Source organism: Harmonia axyridis, chromosome 3 (assembly GCF_914767665.1).
Source record: "Harmonia axyridis chromosome 3, icHarAxyr1.1, whole genome shotgun sequence".
In the NCBI taxonomy this organism is placed as follows: Eukaryota; Metazoa; Arthropoda; class Insecta; order Coleoptera; family Coccinellidae; genus Harmonia; species Harmonia axyridis.
The window spans coordinates 37777457-37796081 of record NC_059503.1 but is presented as its reverse complement, the minus strand read 5'-3'; the positions used below and the strand labels follow the sequence as shown (position 1 = coordinate 37796081).

The following is an 18625-nucleotide window of genomic DNA, read 5'->3' as shown; positions in this document are numbered from 1 at the left end:
CTACCCTTTTTCATGCAGCTAGCCGGCATGCGGCAAGGGTAATAAAAATGTATTGCGGCCAAGAGAATTTCTTCCAATGCCTGCTCGACGACAGAAAGATGAATAAAGATTGAACAAGAAACGCACTAGAGACATCTGTTGTTCACCATACCCAAAAATTAATACTCGTCTGAATTTTCAACATTGCACATAGGCAACCCATCATGTTGGGCCTCTTCCGGAGTGGCGCCCTCTAACGATATTGCCCAATTTCCTCCAATGATATTTGAACCGAAGTAACTAACTATCTTCTCCTTAAACAATGGTTCAAGGCTTACTTCAGGGAAATTGTGACTCAATTCAGCACTGTTTGTTGGGGATTGTGTGGTTTTAAATTCAATTGTAAAACTTAAAACTGCGTTTATTTTGATTAAAAGCATACAGCGTTGAAATGTATTAAAATTAGGGTAAAGTTAAGATGTTAACCCCTAGATTGTTAGCTGCATACTGCCTCTTCGTTCCGTCTTCAGCGTCTTGGTGGTACTTGAAGTTCGGAGTCAGGGGTTGAGTATACAGGGTCGGAGTTAGGCGAGAAACAGGGTCGTATTTAGGCGTGAACATGGCCCCCGCCTTGAAACACCTCACACTGGCTGGCTTTCAACATCAACAGGAAGTGGACAAATCTTACTGAAGGCTCTCTTCGTCAGACCCGTTGACGTTCGTATGGTTGCTACTCGGGAGATGCGAATCCTTGCACCCTGGAAAAGTCCAGGGTGCAAGGATTCGATTCTTCCTAGCTTCCAGACAAGGGGAGGTCTTCTTTGAGCATTACAAGGGTTCCAGTTTGCAGGGTTTGTTGGGAGTTTTTTCATTTCACCCGCTGTTGTGTTTCAGAGATGAATTCCTTGCTCCATCTCTCCCAAAAATGTTGGTTCAACTGTTGCAGGCGTTGATAAGAGGACAATCTGTTCATGGGGACATCTCTCAAGTCGACATCTGGGGCGGAGGTTAGTGGTCGCCCGGTCAAAAAATGTGCGGGTGTAAGAGGTAAAAGGTCTGAGGGATTGTTGAAAGAGGTGTGAGTGGACGGGAGTAAACTGTTGCTTCAATTTGCGTTAGTAATGAATATAGTTCTTCAAACGTCTAATGAGCGTTTCCCATAACTCTTTTCATGTGGTGTTTTATTGATTTTATACCGGCTTCCCAAAGACCGCCAAAATGAGGGGAGTAAGGTGGAATAAATTTCCATTGAATGCCTTCTGAAGAAAGGGCATCTGTCAAATTCGATTCGTTTACCTTGAGGAAATTTTGGATTTCAGAACTGGCGCATACGAAATTTTTTCCATTATCGGAATGTATTTGATGAGGTTTTCCTCTTCGTGATACAAATCTGCGAAGTGCTAATACAAAGGCGTCCTTGCTTAAGTCCGAAACCAATTCGAGAGGGATGGCCTTCGTCACGAAACAGATAAATAGACAAACGTAGGCCTTGGACAACTTTGATCCGCGACCCTTTTTATTCTTTATCATGAATGGCCCTGCGTAATCGACGCCGCTGTTATAGAAGGGTGGTTGCGGTTCTACTCTTTCTAGAGGTAGATCGCCCATTATAGGCTGGACTATCATTGGTTTGTTCCGAAAACACTTTATGCAGTGGCGTACGGTTTTTCTTGCCAAAGAGCGACCAGAGGTTGGCCAGAAAGTTTCGCGAATTGCATAAAGCAATTGTTGAGGACCGGAGTGCAATAGTTTCCTATGTTCATTTTCGAACAACAGTTTCGTGGAATGATGCTTGTGGCTCAATATTACTGGATGTTTTTTGTCAAACGCGTACGTGGATTGAGAAATTCTTCCTCCCACTCTGAGTATTCCTTGTTCATCAAGACAGGGATTAAGACTTAAAATAGTGATATTTGAATTTGTTTTTTGTTTCATTTCCAGATTCTTGATTTCGATGGAAAATGATTCGAGTTGAGCTAATTTTATGAGTTTCAAATAGTTAGGGCAAAATGTGCCTGTTTGTTTTTCACGACCTTTTGAAATGTTGTTTATGAATCTCAATACGTAAGCCATGCATCTTTCAAGTCGGTTAATATTAGGGAATCGTTCGAAAGTAGTCAGTTGTGTGTTTTGAGCAAAGTGCTCTTTGCACAGCTTTCCCTCCTCTGACAGTGGTTTATCGGATGGAATTTCTTCGATTTCCAAAAATCGCGCTGATTTTTTCTGAACATCGGCGGTTCGTGCAAAATTGCATGCGATGCGCTTGGGCCTTGTTTTGCTTATGGGTCCCGAAATTAACCAACCGAGACTAGTTTTTTGTAATATTGGTTGGTTTGGACCTAACGAGATTTGACCGACGTTTAACATTGAATAGAAGTAATCTGCACCTATTAGCATGTCAATTGTGTTTGGTTCGGGAAAATTGGGATCTGCAAGATTGATGTCGTCCGGAATGTCCAAATGAGAACAATCGAGTATTTTTGAGGCTGGAATGTTTCCTGTGATTTCAGGAAGAATGTAGCAGTGAATTTTCGTGGAGAATGAATTATTACGAGAGTGAATATCGACAGAGCATTTAGATTTTATGTAGGTAACCGCACGATTGAGACCGCAAACTTCAACATTTACCGGAGTAGTCCTTAGATTTAGACGCTTGCAGACGTCTGCTCTGATGAAGCTTGATTCCGAACCGGAATCTAATAGAATTCGGAAATTTTGCCGATTTGATTCATTATCCAAAATATGAGCAATTGCTGTGGAGAGGAGTACGCATGAGTTTGACTTATTCGCTGACAACGCATATGATAGCGCCTTGTTTGAATTTGAAGACGACGAATTATTGGTATTGGCATTGGGCGTTTTTACGTTTGCTACATCAAAATGAATTTGTGTATGGTGTCTGCCATTGCATTTTTTGCAATTCGAAGATCTGCATTGTTCACTGAAGTGACCTGGACGTAGACAATTCATACATAATTTCATTGCTTTAACCCTTTCGAGACTAATTTTTTTTCTCTGAATTTGAGTAAGTCTTAGTATGTTTTTTATTGGAAAGTAGGATATGAAGTATTTCCATCAAGAAGTTTAGCGCAAAACTTCTGCAAACACTGTGAACTCAGCGGTACATGTTTGTACCAGCCGTCTACAACGTGACAGTGCTGTTATGTACCATCTGCCTTGATATGTGGTACATATATTTACCAGTCGACTCAAACTGTGGTACATAGATGAAGCAGCATTTTTGTCTAACAAACTTTATTTATTTTTTATTCACAAAAATATCACATGTGATAAACAGCAAAACAATTTTTGCAGAGAGGAATCTGACATTCCTGGCACAAAGTTGTTGTCCTTTTCTGCAAGTTTCGTTGACTACAAGATGTACAGCGTCTTCTGGTTGCACCTTCGATTGGAAGACGATGTGAAATATGCTCATTATTTTTCCGTTTTTTGGATTTGCGACCAGTTTGCGGACCTCTTACTACGGAGGCTGTTTTCAACCCATCCTCAATCAGTGATTCTGCCAAAGGTACCAGGAACTCAAGAAAACTGCAACGTGGTGTTTGTTTGACAGACTTGAATATTATCCAGGCATTTACAGCAGACATCATCAGAAGTCTGTGAAACGACTTGATCCACCATTTAGTGGATTTCCTATCAAACTCATAGAGACTCGCCATCTGGTCTGCTCGATCAACTCCACCCATTTTTTCTCGATAAAACGCTATCATCTCGGGACATTCCACTTCAGTCTTCCTTCCCTGTTTATTTTTCTTGCTCACAGTTGTAACAGTATTGGTATGACAATTACTGAGCATCAAAACATCTTTTGTATCGCGCCATTTTGCAAACAGTAACCCGTTGTCCGTACATTTGAATTGTGATTGGGATCGCTCGAGTTTTGCTGTCAATTTAGGAATATTTTTCCTAGTGGCTAGACATGTTCCAACTGCAGCATACTTTATTGTTCTCAATAAGGTCACCGAAGTGAAAAAGCGGTCAAAGCAAAGTGCAACGTCCGGTTCTCTGATGGTTGAGGCAAGTGTGTTGACTACTCTTTCTCCTAATGTTCCTACTTCGTTTTCTACTTGACGTCCTGTATAGATATTGAAATCATACACATATCCAGAATCCGAATCACATCGGAGCCACATCTTTATGCCACGTTTAGTTGGTTTCAGAGGCATGTATTGTTTGAGGGAGGATCGACCTTTGAATTTAGTCATCGACTCATCGATACTCTGAAAAGTGCTATCTTGGCGGGAGTTTCGGAATGTTTTTTTCAAACAATCAACCACATTGTCAATGTAGTAGGTCCTTGGTGCTTCTGGCGGCTTTTGTGGTGATGTGAAGTATAGTTTAGATGATATAAGCTTGAATCTATCACGGGAAATAGATTTCTTGATTATATCATTTCCCATAGATGCATGCCTTGACCAGTAATGTGATAGTGCTGGTAAACGGTTGTACGACATGATCAGACTTGAACCCAGCACAATTTTTATTTCACCTATGTCAGTATCTACTATTGAGTGATCTTTTCGTACTTTTCTCAATATCTCAAGTCGTTCATTGGTACACTGAGCAATGTACATGAGGAGCGATCTAGGAAAAAGCTTATAAAAAAAATCAAGGGGTTCCATATCCTTATTGAAATGGTTTGGAATTTCACATTCCCTCTGAAAAGGAATCTTTTTTTTTCGGGACAAAATTGGGTGGCACCGTTGACCATATAAAGTTGGTTGAAGTTCCAGTGATACTTTCACTGGAACTACTCGAATTCTCTTCTTCAATTTCAGCATTTTCTGTATCGTTCTCAAAATCCTGAACATTGTCTTGAACATCGCTGTCAGCAGAAGATGGTTCCCAAAAATCACTGCTACCATTGGAAAAGTCGGAACATTCAGAAATATCCGAAAGATGTTCAGCATAATGTTCCAGTGCTTTAGCAGAGAGTTTATGGATTCGAGATTTGCGAGACATCTGAAATTACGAAGAGGGATTCTTTTCTATCTAGAATTGACTTAGCGAACGCCTTTTGCATGTAATACTTGTTTGTGAAAGATTCTCTTCCTGAAAAATTGACTTCCTCATCGGCCGATGAATTCTCAATTAGATTCTGAACTTCTTCAAATTCCTCAAGAACGTTATCAAATTTCAAAAGCCTTTCTGAAATTTGTATGTAATCAGTGCTAAGTAATTCCGTTTTTGACTTAATTTCGTTCAAGAAATTCGTGAATATCGTAAGTTTTGGTTTTATAGCACCGCGATTTCTTTTAAGAGTTTCTAAATTCATTATGGAATGTGAACGATTATTAGAAATATTGAAAAGAGTAGTGGGATACTTATGGGACGTTGAAGTCAATATCGCTTAAAATCAACAACAATATAAGAGGGAAAGAAGGAATTTATTTACCCCTCACGAAGTAGTTCCAGTTGCCCAGCTTGTGTGTGTGCCTGGATCTAGAGTTGAATCGCTTCGACGATTGCGGGGATCCACTGCGCCCTTGGATTGGAATGCGTGGGATCGAGTTTCACTGGACGTCTGGATGCTTGAAATCTTGAATGTGTGTCGCTTTTCTGAATTCCCTGAATTCAAATGTGGCTCGCTTTTCTGGATTCACTGGATTCAAATGTGTATCGCTTTTCTGGATTCACTGGATTCGAATGTGGCTCGCTTTTCTGGATTCACTGGATTCCAATGTGTATCGCTTTTCTGGATTCACTGGATTCAAATGTGTATCGCTTTTCTGAATTCACTGGATTCAAATGTGTCTCGAATGGACCATGTGTATCACTTTTCTGGATTCACTGGATTCAAATCCGGCTCGAAGGACCATGTGTATCGCTTTTATGGATTCACTGGATTCAAATCCGGCTCGAAGGACCATGTTGGGGATTGTGTGGTTTTAAATTCAATTGTAAAACTTAAAACTGCGTTTATTTTGCTTAAGAGCATACGGCGTTGAAATGTATTAAAATTAGGGTGAAGTTAAGATGTTAACCCCTAGATTGTTAGCTGCATACTGCCTCCTCGTTCCGTCTTCAGCGTCTTGGTGGTACTTGAAGTTCGGGGTCAGGGGTTGAGTATACAGGGTCGGAGTTAGGCGAGAAACAGGGTCGTATATAGGCGTGAACACTGTTAATTAGAATACTATCATGTTCATTTATTCTTTTAACAATCTGTTGAAGTGGTTTATCTCCTTTTCTAACAAATTTCTTGAAATACTGCATGTAATTCTCAAATGGAAATGCACTGTAGTTGTTTATGCTACCATAATATTCAACATCCTCACAAACATGCAATAAATTGTGAACATTATGGGATACATTGTGAGAGCTATACAGAGTTATAAATGTTTCCACAAAATATTGTAACAAAGATCTTGCATAATCTATGTCTTCAGCACATTCGCACCTGGATAAAAGAGACATGGCAACATGTAGAATCAGGAAACGTTTATATTTGTCACAACTTATACTGTTCTTTAGTGCAATAGGACCAGTATAAAAAAGAAATAATCGGAACTCCACTGCCTTCCATCTTTTTGATTCAATCAAAGACCTAGGTTTACGATTGAATTCAGAAGGAATTTCAGGTATCTGATTCAGTAAAACATCTGAAATATCTTTCATTTGTTTGGAAGATATTTTTTCTGATGGTTTACCATTGAGCCAAAGGTTCACTATCATTTTCTTCAAAACACCAAGGCATACCAAATGCATGTAGTCTAAAGGAAAGTCTCTGATCATGTCAATGCCTGGAAGCAATTCCACAATAGATTTTCCAGTGTGGAGACTTTCCTGTGATTGCATTCGAAAATTTTCATCAGTCCTTAATGCCAAGTTTTTAGTTTCTGGAAAGCAGATTCTATTTTGAATGAAAACACCTGTAGCATCACATTTAGAGCAAGACATATATCCACTATGACCTCTGCAATATTTAATGAAGGATTTAGCGGGAACGTCACATATAAAAGCTTTTATTTTGATGCTATATAAAGAACCATTATACTTAAAGCCTGTGTGCATCAAACTCACAACATCATCCACAAATGACCTCAAAAAACAATTTGCATCCTTTGGTTTTTCATTTCCATGATATATGCCAATAACCCCTACAATATTTTTGTTTTCAAAATGATTACATAAGATAGGATATAACTGGCTTCCTGAACTTTTTGACAATGGTAAACCATCAATATTGAAACAAACTTCAAGGCTTTTTGGATTCAATAAAGAATTAGTATTAGGTGTCAATTTTAACAATTTTTCAAGGCATTTTTCGAATCCAAAATGGAAATACTCTCCAGGCTCTACAGACTCCAGATTTATATGTTTTGGAGTTTGTAAGAGTATTCGAGAACTCAATGGAAGATCAGGAACTACGGGTTTCAAGAAATGAAGCAAATCAGTAACTGCAGAATGAGATATATTATGTTTCAATGCCCACATTGCCAACTGTTGAGGAATAGTAACTAGTAATTCATTATGTGCTTCTGAATTCACTTGATGTTGCAAGTTTTCATCAGAACTCATGGATGGGAGGTTATCATATAGCAAGTTGAGGACATCCTCAACTTCTGCAGCAACTTATTCTGGAGTTGGATGAGAACAGTTAGGTTCTTCCTGTGCATTTGAATCTATTGTGGTTGAAATGTTCAAAAAAGGAGATTTCGTCATAGGTGATTCAATCGGTGATGATACTGAAGGATAAATATCAGAATCCACTGATGAAGTACCAATATCATGATATGATAAATTTTCTTCAACCTTGGCTCTTTTGTAGTATTTATTAAGGAATGATTTCTTTCTCTTTATGTTATTGCTCATCATTAATCGTGGAAAAATGTTTCCTGAGCAATAATTATATCAATCTGTCAACAAATTATTCTATGAAATAATAAAAATTTTACTTACGATAATTGAAACACAATCACAGAACGATTAGTGAACACTGTTTTACTTTGCAACTTGTTGAATTAAAACTCCGATTACTTTGATAATTAAAAGTTTTATTTCTTAATCATGGAACCGTTGTTCCCGCTAACATCTATTAGTTGCTACTTAACTAACCACAGAGAATACATATCAAAAGTCACATAGTGGTATAACCTCTATGGTTTAGTGGCCTCAGCACTATCTTAATATTATATTAAACAAACACAACAAAACAACCATGCACTAAATTAGCAAAATGGCGCTATGGCGCTTTGCAAAATAACCTCACTTTCTGGGTGCAGGCTACCAACATCTCAATGCTATACCAACCGTCAATTCGCTGAGGTAGCGGGTGGCCGTGCATGCGAAAACCGAGAACTATTTTATTTTTCATGCCTGAGAACTGAGACCGTTTTGATTGGTTTTTCGAATGCGAATAAATGTTTGAGTGTCCACTTTTCTGGAATTTTCTCATTTGAAATAAGATCATTTCATTCAGGTGGTTGCTGATGTTATTCTTTTATATCAGACATTTGGCATTTTTATTTAGGACATGAAATGTACATCAAATGTATTACATCAAATTGAAATCCATTGGACGTCCCAAAATGGACATGTAATGTATAACATTCAATACTGACATGAGAGGACATTAAATGTCCATTAAATGGACAATATTTTTATGGATATTTTAGGAGAGGATACGAAATGGACACCATATGGACTACTTTGCCTGGACGTCCATTGGACGTTTCCATGTGGACATCCTATGGATGTCCAGAATATATCCATGGACACCTTGGACACATATTGGACATGAAACGGTTGTCCTATGTACATCTTGTGTTATTAGGGTTCTGGCTTGTCTGGCTCGATATTCATTAAATATGCGAACAGGGATCAAATTCTCGAGAACTGTTAAACATGATGCTTTTTTGAAAAAAATTACTACATATTAATGGAATTGCCTTCAATTGAGGGAAAAGCCCTTTGAAAGACAGCCAGTTTTTCGTAAATATGTTCTGGAGGAGTTTGTTGTTACCATGGCGATATTGACCATTGTTTGAGCAGTTGATCTAACGTGAGTAACCTTCCGCATTCGAGATCCAAACAACTAAAAATTTTATAATTCAGATTTTCAAATTGGTACCACTTCTCTTTATAATCTAGCGTTCTTATGTGAATAATTGTTTCGTTTTTGATGACTTCTTCCACTCCTTGGTCTGAAAGATAGCCTTTTCTCAATGCCATATGCACTTTCATTCCGAAATATTTGCCACTTATTTTCTTTGAAATAGGGTCCCGAAATTTAACCATTATATTATGTGGATTGAATGCTGCTGTGGAATTTTTTTCTAACACCAGAATAATTTCTTGAAAGGAAGTCATAAAGTTATGAGTAAAATACAAATATAGCTCATTATGAGTAGGATTAGCTTCTGTTTTGCGTTTTCTTGGTCTGATAAAATGGCTCAAAGTGCTGCTGGGCAATTATCAGGACCTTGTTCTAAGAAGTACCTTTTCAATGGCCCCCATGATGAGAGCATTCTATCAAGAGCTTTAATAAACTAAGCCACCTTATATGAACGTGAGGAATAACTTCCTGTATTCGCTTCTGAAGTAATCAAAATTCTTCTCGTTTTTTTCATTGCTAGATTTTCGACAACAACATGCTTTACTTTCAATGCATTTTTAGCGCAGTTGTGAAATATATGGTAATTGTAGTGGGCAGCAATTATGTCGTTGTTTTCCTCGGATTTCATTTTTTGAAAAACGGATTTATTGACTCCGTAATTTACAGAGGCGTTGTCCGCACCATATACCTTCACTCTTCTCCATGAAAGATGTGATTTTTCAACGACTTCACATAAATGTTTCTTAATAGATAATGAATCTTCGAAGAATCTTCGTAAAAATCCAAGATTTTATCACAAATTCCGTTTTTTGGGAAAAATATTGAATAGCTACTGGGAAAGTATTTCCTATTTGCCTCTATTTGAGACATCAGTAGCGACGTAAAAGGAAACATCATCCTTCAAATCTTTCTGCACCAGTTACATTGAATATGGTGATAAGACTTGGTAGACCGAAGCCGTACATTTAGTGCGTCCTCCTGTCATTTGCTTCACGATATTTGAATCGTTAATTATTTGTTTTAATACTTTCAACGAACAATCTTGGGGGCAACATAAGAAATATGATGCTTAATACTGTGGTAAACCTCAGTTAATTCGGCAATAGCTACTTTTTCACTTTGCGAGCTTCCTTTTGGTATAAAGAAGGACTTCAATTGCAGGGACATGACTACAGTACTTTCACACTCTTTGTGTTTCTTTGAAGCAGAGTGATGGGTTAATGCTTTTGAGCCATCGTTAGCCACAGTGAACTTACTTTTAAAAACTTTGCAATAGGCTTTCGTGTTGTCTTCTTCACATTTATTTAACCAAGAAAAACGAGATTCCCAGTCAATATTACAGTGGCAAACTCTTGTCACTTTCTTAGGAGGAGCATGCTCACGCTACCTCAAGCGGGAAAGTTAGGCGACAGCGTCGACGTTTTGGCTGATGTTCGATATACGCGTGCGCGTTCAGCATAGCAGTATTGCTACAACTTGTGTTGAATATAATACAATAAATGGGTGGTATTCGGTAATAATGTTAACTAAATAAAAATCTGAAAAATAATAACCATAAGCAATATATTGATTACTACCTTTTTTAAATATACCTACGTTTCTAATTACTTTGTCAAGGTGGATGCATCCACCCTGAAAAAACTGTAGTTCAACATATTATGGTATGTTAGGCAACCTAGTAAAAGTAATACATCAAAGAATTATTTAAATACTATTACCATTGAAGAAGAAAAACAATGCTGCACGAGTATTAGTCCAGGAGGAATCGACGCATGAGTACCGAAAACTCAATTTTTTTATGTGATCCTCTTCAAATTGTCCTACTGATAATATAAATGCATGTTGCCATGGGGCAACCCGGGCCATATTGTTTAAACCGAAATTGTTTAAACAATTGCAAGGAATTGTTATTTTTCAACCGGACAAATTTTTTTTATATTCTGTATTGAAATACAAATAAAAAGGGCCCTTTGACTTTTTACGATAAAGTTAATATTTTTAAAGATATGAATTTTTAAAGGTTCGAAAAATCTCAAATTTGGGTACTTTCGACCCATGAAAAATATATTAAAAAAAAAAAATGAATATTAATAATATTTTTTTCTTAATTCTTCATACAATAGTTAATAATATTGTAAATAGAGATCTTAAAAAATTTCATTGTTTATACCTGTTTTTTAATTTTTAATTTCGCGCACTCTCTCTGACTCATGCGCTGCATCGGCCTCTCTGTGTCTTGAATCTTTATTTATCATCTATCTTAAAAACTATCAACTTTATCAAGATTCTTAAAGAGAGCAATGTTATTACTAATTAAATTTTCTACAATTTGTTTTGTATACTTAAAGGTAAGCGACGCATACTTGTGAGTGCGCGAAATTAAAAATTAAAAAACGGGTATAAACAATGAATTTTTTTGAGATCTCTATTTACAATATTATGAACTATTGTATGAAGAATTAAGAAAAAAATATTATTAATATTAATTTTTTTTTTAAATATATTTTTCATGGGTCGAAAGTACCCAAATTTGAGATTTTTCGAACCTTTAAAAATTCATATCTTTAAAAATATTAACTTCATCGTAAAAAGTCAAAGGGCCTGCCTTATTCAGTGCAGCAAAGAACATAATTTTTTCTTCATTTGTTGGCTCTGGGATGACACCAACAAAATTACTAGGTGTATCTTCTCCTGGATTCAAAGAATAATCTATATCCCTTATTCTTGAAGGGACAGCTAGCACATTTGATGGTACTTTCCAGTAGGTTTTCACATCTGTGACAATTTGATCACTGTGATTACGTACAGCATCTTCAATTTCATATAAAACACCTCCTACATGACTTCAACACTCGCCCAATTCAGAAACACAATCACAATGAGCTGTAATTATTTCGCCATCCTTTTTTGCTATCATCCATGGGTTAATTCAGTCTTTGTGAGTGCATCACTTAAAAAATAAAAAAAAGTGTCAGCAAAAAAGTTGAATTCTATGTTAATCTGACTTTCAGTGGGAGCAACATATAAAAAATAATATGCTACAGATCAATTAAAGAAATTCCAAAGTTGATAAGACTTTTGCACTTTCAACAGAGTAACTTGCCTAGTTAATTTTTTGAGACTATAGATATTATCAAGGTTTTGACTGTGGTAGTAGGCTGCTGAATGTCTTTCAAGTTCATTATATTTCCATATTGGGGGTGAAGATAAGATGATTTGGTGGATAACCAACTGCTTAATTTGAAGTATAAAAGGATGGTTACTTACTTGGACAATAATCAATACATTTTTAGTATTCTTCATAAGCTTCACTCCAATCCTTCTAATCCATTTACTTATGAACATTTTGTATGAATACAAACTTTTATAGGCTTTGAAGTCTTCTCCTGTTCATGCAATCTTTTTTATACAAAATATGTAGTCAATAATGTCGTACATTGAAACTTTAGGAAAGTTCACAGCATTACTGCAATCCCCAAATTTCAATAAATAAGGATCACATCCATTATATTTTATCTTTTTAAATATCTCTTCTGGACATCCATAGACAAGGTGTTGAAATAATCACTTTTATCAGCCATCTCACAAACTATCTCGGTGCAAGCAGAAGGAATAATTAATATAATATCAAATTACTGTTAGATTGTGAATATCGAAATAAACTTTTTTTTTTTTTTTTATTATTACAAGGTAAAGAGTTGAGGTCAAGCCTATAAACTCACAAAAATTGAAATATATGAAAAAAATACACCGAAACTTAAAAAAAATGCATTACAAAAAAGTTATTCACAGCTCCACAAGTAGCACTCACTCGCGACGAAACCAGGTGTCATAGTTGTTTTTAAAAGAGTTCACAGAAACTGAGTTCACCACCGATGAAGGTAAAGAGTTCCAAACGGTAAACACGCGGTTTGTGATGAAGAACTGTCTTTGGGATGTTTTGAAACTTTCCTTCCTCAGCTTGAAAGCGTGACTTCGCAGACGGTCGTCCAGGTTCAACTTGAAGAGACCACTGAGGTCAACTCCAAAAAAGTTGTGAAGAGCACGAAAAGTAATGATGAGATCACCACGCAGCCTCCTGTCATCAAACGTGGACAGATTCATGATGGACAGTCTTTCACCATAACTGGGACGTAAGATGCCGTAGGGCAAACGAGTTGTCCGTCGCTGGACGCTCTCCAACAACGCCGAGTCTCTACTCAATGATTTATTTATTTTATTTATTTATTTATTAGAAAGAAGAACACAAACAGGTATTCCAACCCAATACAGTATTCACAATTCAAAAAAACAAAAAACTTTATCATCATACAATCTCAGCATTATATAAACCTAACCCATTGTACATATACTTATTTTAATACTTAACCTAGAAACGCGAAAAGAAAACAAAACAGTTCCCCTGCACTCCAGAGAGAAAAAAAAAAAAAAAAAATGCAGAGAAACACAATATAATAATAAACTAATAGGTACACATCATGAACTTATTCTTCAAACAATTTTTCAGTTGAACAAGAGAAATATTGAAAATATCGACATCAAGAGACAATGAATTGAAAGTTGACATAAATCTACATAGTGGCGAATTCTGTGTAACATTTAATCTACGAAAAGGTATAGCAAACAATTCTCTAGATCTTAACTTCTTCTCAGGAACCCGAAATGTTACCTGCTGAAGGAGGCTCGGGACAGAGAGGACACCATTCGATATTTTGTACAACAAACATAAATCATTTAATTTCCTACGATCCTCCAAGCTGATCAAATTAAACCTCTGTTGAGCTTCTGCATAATCATGGTTATCAATTTGAAAGTAATTACGGAAAGCAAGGTGTTTCAAAAATTTATGCTGCACGCTTTCTAATCTCTTTATATAATATTTGTAATGAGGGTTCCAGATTGGAGATGCGAAATTGAGCTTACTCACCACAAAGGCATGATATAAGGTTAAAACTGATCTATTTCTCCTAAATGATCTACCGTGTCGAAGGACAAATCCCAGCATTCTATTCGATGACGAGATGATGTTTTCTATGTGCTCAATAAAATTTAATTTGCTATCCAGCGTTACCCCCAAATATCGGATACTACTAACTTGCTGCAGCTGATTTTGATCGATAGAATAAAAGAAATTTATGATGTTTCTATTCCGTGTGAAAGTTATTTTGAAACATTTATCTAAATTTAAAAAGAGAAAATTTTTCTTACAAAATTCACACAGTCTATCCAGATCCTCCTGAAACCGAATACAGTCCTCAACACTATTAATTCTCAGAAATATTTTCAAATCATCTGCATATACTAAAAATTGAGTGTAACGAAAACAGGATGACATATTGTTTAGATATATAATGAAAAAGAGGGGCCCAAGGTGAGAACCTTGGGGCACACCAGATGTACTAAAAAATTGTCTAGATTTTTGACCATTTATGCACACAAATTGGGATCTTTTTAATATGTAGGATTTCGCCCATCTGAACAAGCTACCGCATACACCTACCTCAGCCAGGCGACGCAACAATACTGAATGATTCACCTTGTCAAACGCCTTTTTGAAATCAGTATATACTACGTCGATTTGACTTCGGCATTCAATCCCCTCATAGAGGTCATCAAGAAAGCTTATAAGATTGGTCTCCAGACTACGACCTTTAATAAAGCCATGTTGATTCTCTATTATCAAGTTTTTAACATGATAAGCGATGAATTTATAAACTAAAGACTCAAACATTTTAGGAATTGTCGATAAAATAGTTATGGGTCGGTAATTCTGAACAAAATCCTTTTGGCCACCTTTGTGTATCGGAATAGTCTTTGAGAGTTTCCAACGAGTAGGAAAAACACCACTTCTGAGCGAATTATTGAAAACAAGAGCAGGGCCGTAGCTAGAAATGAATTTAAGGTAGGGCAATGAAGGTTACAGGTAGGGCAGAAGTAAAAAATTGTACTCGATGTGATCTGATGAATCAATTTTCATCGTACCTACTTTTGAGTGTATGGTAGTATGTATATATAAAAATATTTATTTCTTCAGTTTATATTATTTCTTTCAACATGTTGTGATTAATATAATGATGATAAAAAACTTCCTCAAAACAGCTGAATCCTTCGATTTGTCATATTATTAAATATGCGAAGGACTTCATTCAGATCAACAGACTGAGTCCTTCTCTTTTCAAAGGCCAGAAATACCATGCCTGCCATTCTTTCGTGACTCATTGACAGCCTCTGAGGTCTATTGATTGCAGTTAAGGTTGAAAAAGTAGATTCACAAACAGCAGTGCTACATCCTATGGTCGCCACAGATGCAAAGAGTTCATATGTATCTTTGAAAGCCTCTCGCTGTCTGTACAAAACTTGCACTATGTCTTCTGTTTTATCCTCACGACGACTCAAATAAGCTTTAACCACTGTAGCCTCTTCATTTGATGGAATTGTTATACCTGAAAAGTTAATTTAAATTGTGAATTGAATATGAATAAACAAGCGTAATATTTTAGAAGCAGCAACATCATTTTGTTAATTGCCTTACACTCACCTAAATTTTTCAAAGGTTCCATTTTGTTCACATCCAACTCATCGAGACTCGCTACAGAATTTAACAGATCATCGTTGTCTGAAAACCTTCTCTGTAATTCAGCAACTAGTATGTCCAATGTTTCGAAATACTCAGATTTAAATGGTTGATCTTCTTCATTTTGTTTCGTTGAGGAACAGGAAGAGTCAAACATCAAGTAGTCATCCATGCGATTAGATCTTCTGACTTGCCTTTTTTGGGTGTGAGTCCTATTTTCAGAATCAATGCTTGTCATAGATTTAGCTTCTTCCAAAATTTGATGATACATTTCATCTGTTCTCAATTTTGTGATTTCATTTTGGACGCAATTTATGATTATTAGGGCGTCTTTCAATCCTGCGCTTCGGGCTTGTAAACTTGCATCTGCAGGCTGAAGCATGGATAGTATTTTTTTGGCCACAACCATAGCCATTCGGAATTCCAAATTAAGCATAATTTTTTTGATGCCGACACTCTTGGCAACGTCGTCACCATTGAATCTGTCATTTTTCATTTTATCTAAAGTTAGCAAAATCTCTGAATAATTATCGTTTACAACTTTTGTAACCGCCAAGTGTCCTGACCAACGTTGTTCGAGTAATCTGCCAATTATTTTTCCACCATACATTGCAGCTATTTTTCCATGATGAAAGAACTCATGTAACATGATGCATTGATCAAAAAATAAACGGATGAAAGTCATTTCAGAGATAGTCCTGATAACTATTAAATGTAAGCGGTGGTTATAACAGTGGACATAAGGAATTTTTCGGCCCAATTGATTCTCTATTCTAGTCGCAACTCCTGAAACTTTTCCGCTCATAACACTTGCTCCATCATAGCATTGGCTTAGCATACGGGAGAGATCAATGCCATTTTTCGTAAGAGTGTTTAAAGTTAATTCGGTAAATGTTGCTGCATCAAGATGTTCAGTTGTTGTAACTGTCAGCAACGACTCATTGACGATTCCATCCTTAACGTAACGTATTGCTATAGCAATATTTTCACGATTATTCTTATCCCTCGTTCCATCTTCCATTAGAGTGAACCAATTCACGTCAGATTCCTTGATATCTTTGACAATGGAGTTCTGTACTACTTGAACCATTGCTTGAATTATTTGGTTTTGAATTTCCGGTGAATGATATGTCGCATTTTGTGGTATATGGCTGAAAGCCTCCTTCAAATTCGGATCTTTCATGCACGTGTATTCAAATAAATTCTGAAATAATCCTTGTTCTTTTTTTTCCTCCAAAACATAATTTCCTCGCAAAGCTAACTCGTTGACAACTAAAAATTGTATAACTTCAACAATTGATTTCATGTAATACCGGTTTTTTTCTAAAACTTCATGATTTATCAAAGTTTCGACACTGCTACCTGTAGATATTCTGCGTAGTTTGTCTTGCCACATCGCCATGGCTTGTGTATGAGGAATTGATTTCTCATGTTTTGGAAACCCAGTTCTTGTATCACTGGCATTTTTCCAGTTTCTGAATCCTGTGGAAGTATAAGAACTTTGTTTGCTTCCATGGGGTAAAAATTGTTGACAAGGATAGCAAAAAGCAGCATCTCTCTCGACCGAATACTGCAACCATTTATATCGCTTAAACCAATCCGCAACAAAGGCCCTATTATTTTCTTTGGGATATATATTTAAAATAATTTGTTTTATCGGTTCTCCGATTCGTGCAATATCCGAAGGAATACCATAGTTAATTCTATTTCTACCAACCTGTTTTGCCAAACTAGTTTCCATAGAACTAGGAGTGGGTTTTGAGCAATGGGGTTCATCGTGATGAATTCCCTCTTCAACTCTTCGTTTTTTGGTAAAGAAAGTCCTTATATCCATCGCTAAATGAGTCAATCAACACTTCACTTCACTTCAATAAACAAACAATTATTTCGCTAAACTCTATTTTGGGTTATATGGGGATCCCCCTACCAAGGGGCGTATATTCCAGTACAGGTCCCATACATACTTCAAATGCCATCTATGTGCGGAATCAAGAAAATAAGCACATGAGGTGCTTCTGAAAATACAGCGTGCTGTATATATACAATGACCACGGTGCACTCTATTGATGTAGTTCGCAATCTCTAACAACTCGTGATTAATTCAGAATTGATTTGCGAGTGATAATTTTTTCCTCACGTCACATAATGAAATTTCCTTTGAATATTATTTAAATTGTTACTATTTTTTAAGGTAGGGCATTGAAAATTAAAGGTAGGGCATTGCCCCATAATGCCCCCCCCTGGCTACGGCCCTGAACAAGAGTCAACGGCAACGAAATAGACTCACGGCACCGATTCAGAAACACAGGCGGAATACCATCAGGGCCCGGACCTTTACTACAATTTAAAGACTTCAGGGCTTCTTCTATATTCGCTTTAGAGAGTGAAACACTCGACAAATAATTATTAGTGCAGACGCCCCCCTCAACATCCAGGTTTCCATCACTGTCTGAAAATGGTTCAAAAACGGAACTAAAAAAATCCGCAAATAGATCTGAAATATCCTGTGATGATGAGGCTTCAACGTCACCATATTTCATAACTGAGGGAAGATTACTATGACGTTTTTTATGCGAAATAAATTTGAAAAATTCTTTTGAGTTATTTGAAAGTTCTTGTTCAACAGTGTCTAAATACCGATAAAAATCCCTTGAAATAAGTTTTTTTGAAAGAGTTCTAAAATGCTTGAAACGGTCGTAATCATATTTATCATTATAAATTTTGTATTTTTTATGAACTTTATTTTTTCGATTAATAACTTTTATTGTCTCTTTCGAATAAAATGAAGGAAATTTTTTATTTATTTTTGTTTTGGGTACATACTCAACAATTAATCTATCCAGGATATCGTAAAGAACATGTACACTGGTATCAACATCAGAACCCCCCAAAACCACTTCCCAATTTATTCTTGACAGCTCTAAGTTTATGGCATCATAATTGCCCATTCTAAAATTAAAATGATACCTTGGATGATCCTTTAAATACTCATAATT

At 36.4% G+C, this 18625-nt stretch overlaps 1 protein-coding gene across 1 annotated transcript; it reads right to left on the bottom strand.

Moving 5' to 3' along the window:
* Positions 1-15062: 15062 nt before the first annotated feature.
* LOC123674501 (zinc finger MYM-type protein 1-like) lies at positions 15063-17884 on the bottom strand. The gene is made up of 2 exons (XM_045609389.1): positions 15594-17884; positions 15063-15498 (listed from the first exon to the last, which is right to left on the bottom strand). The coding sequence occupies exons 1-2, from the start codon at positions 17461-17463 to the stop codon at positions 15146-15148; spliced, it is 2223 nt and encodes a 740-aa protein (XP_045465345.1). The 5' UTR covers positions 17464-17884; the 3' UTR covers positions 15063-15145.
* Between the last annotated feature and the right edge of the window lie 741 nt (positions 17885-18625).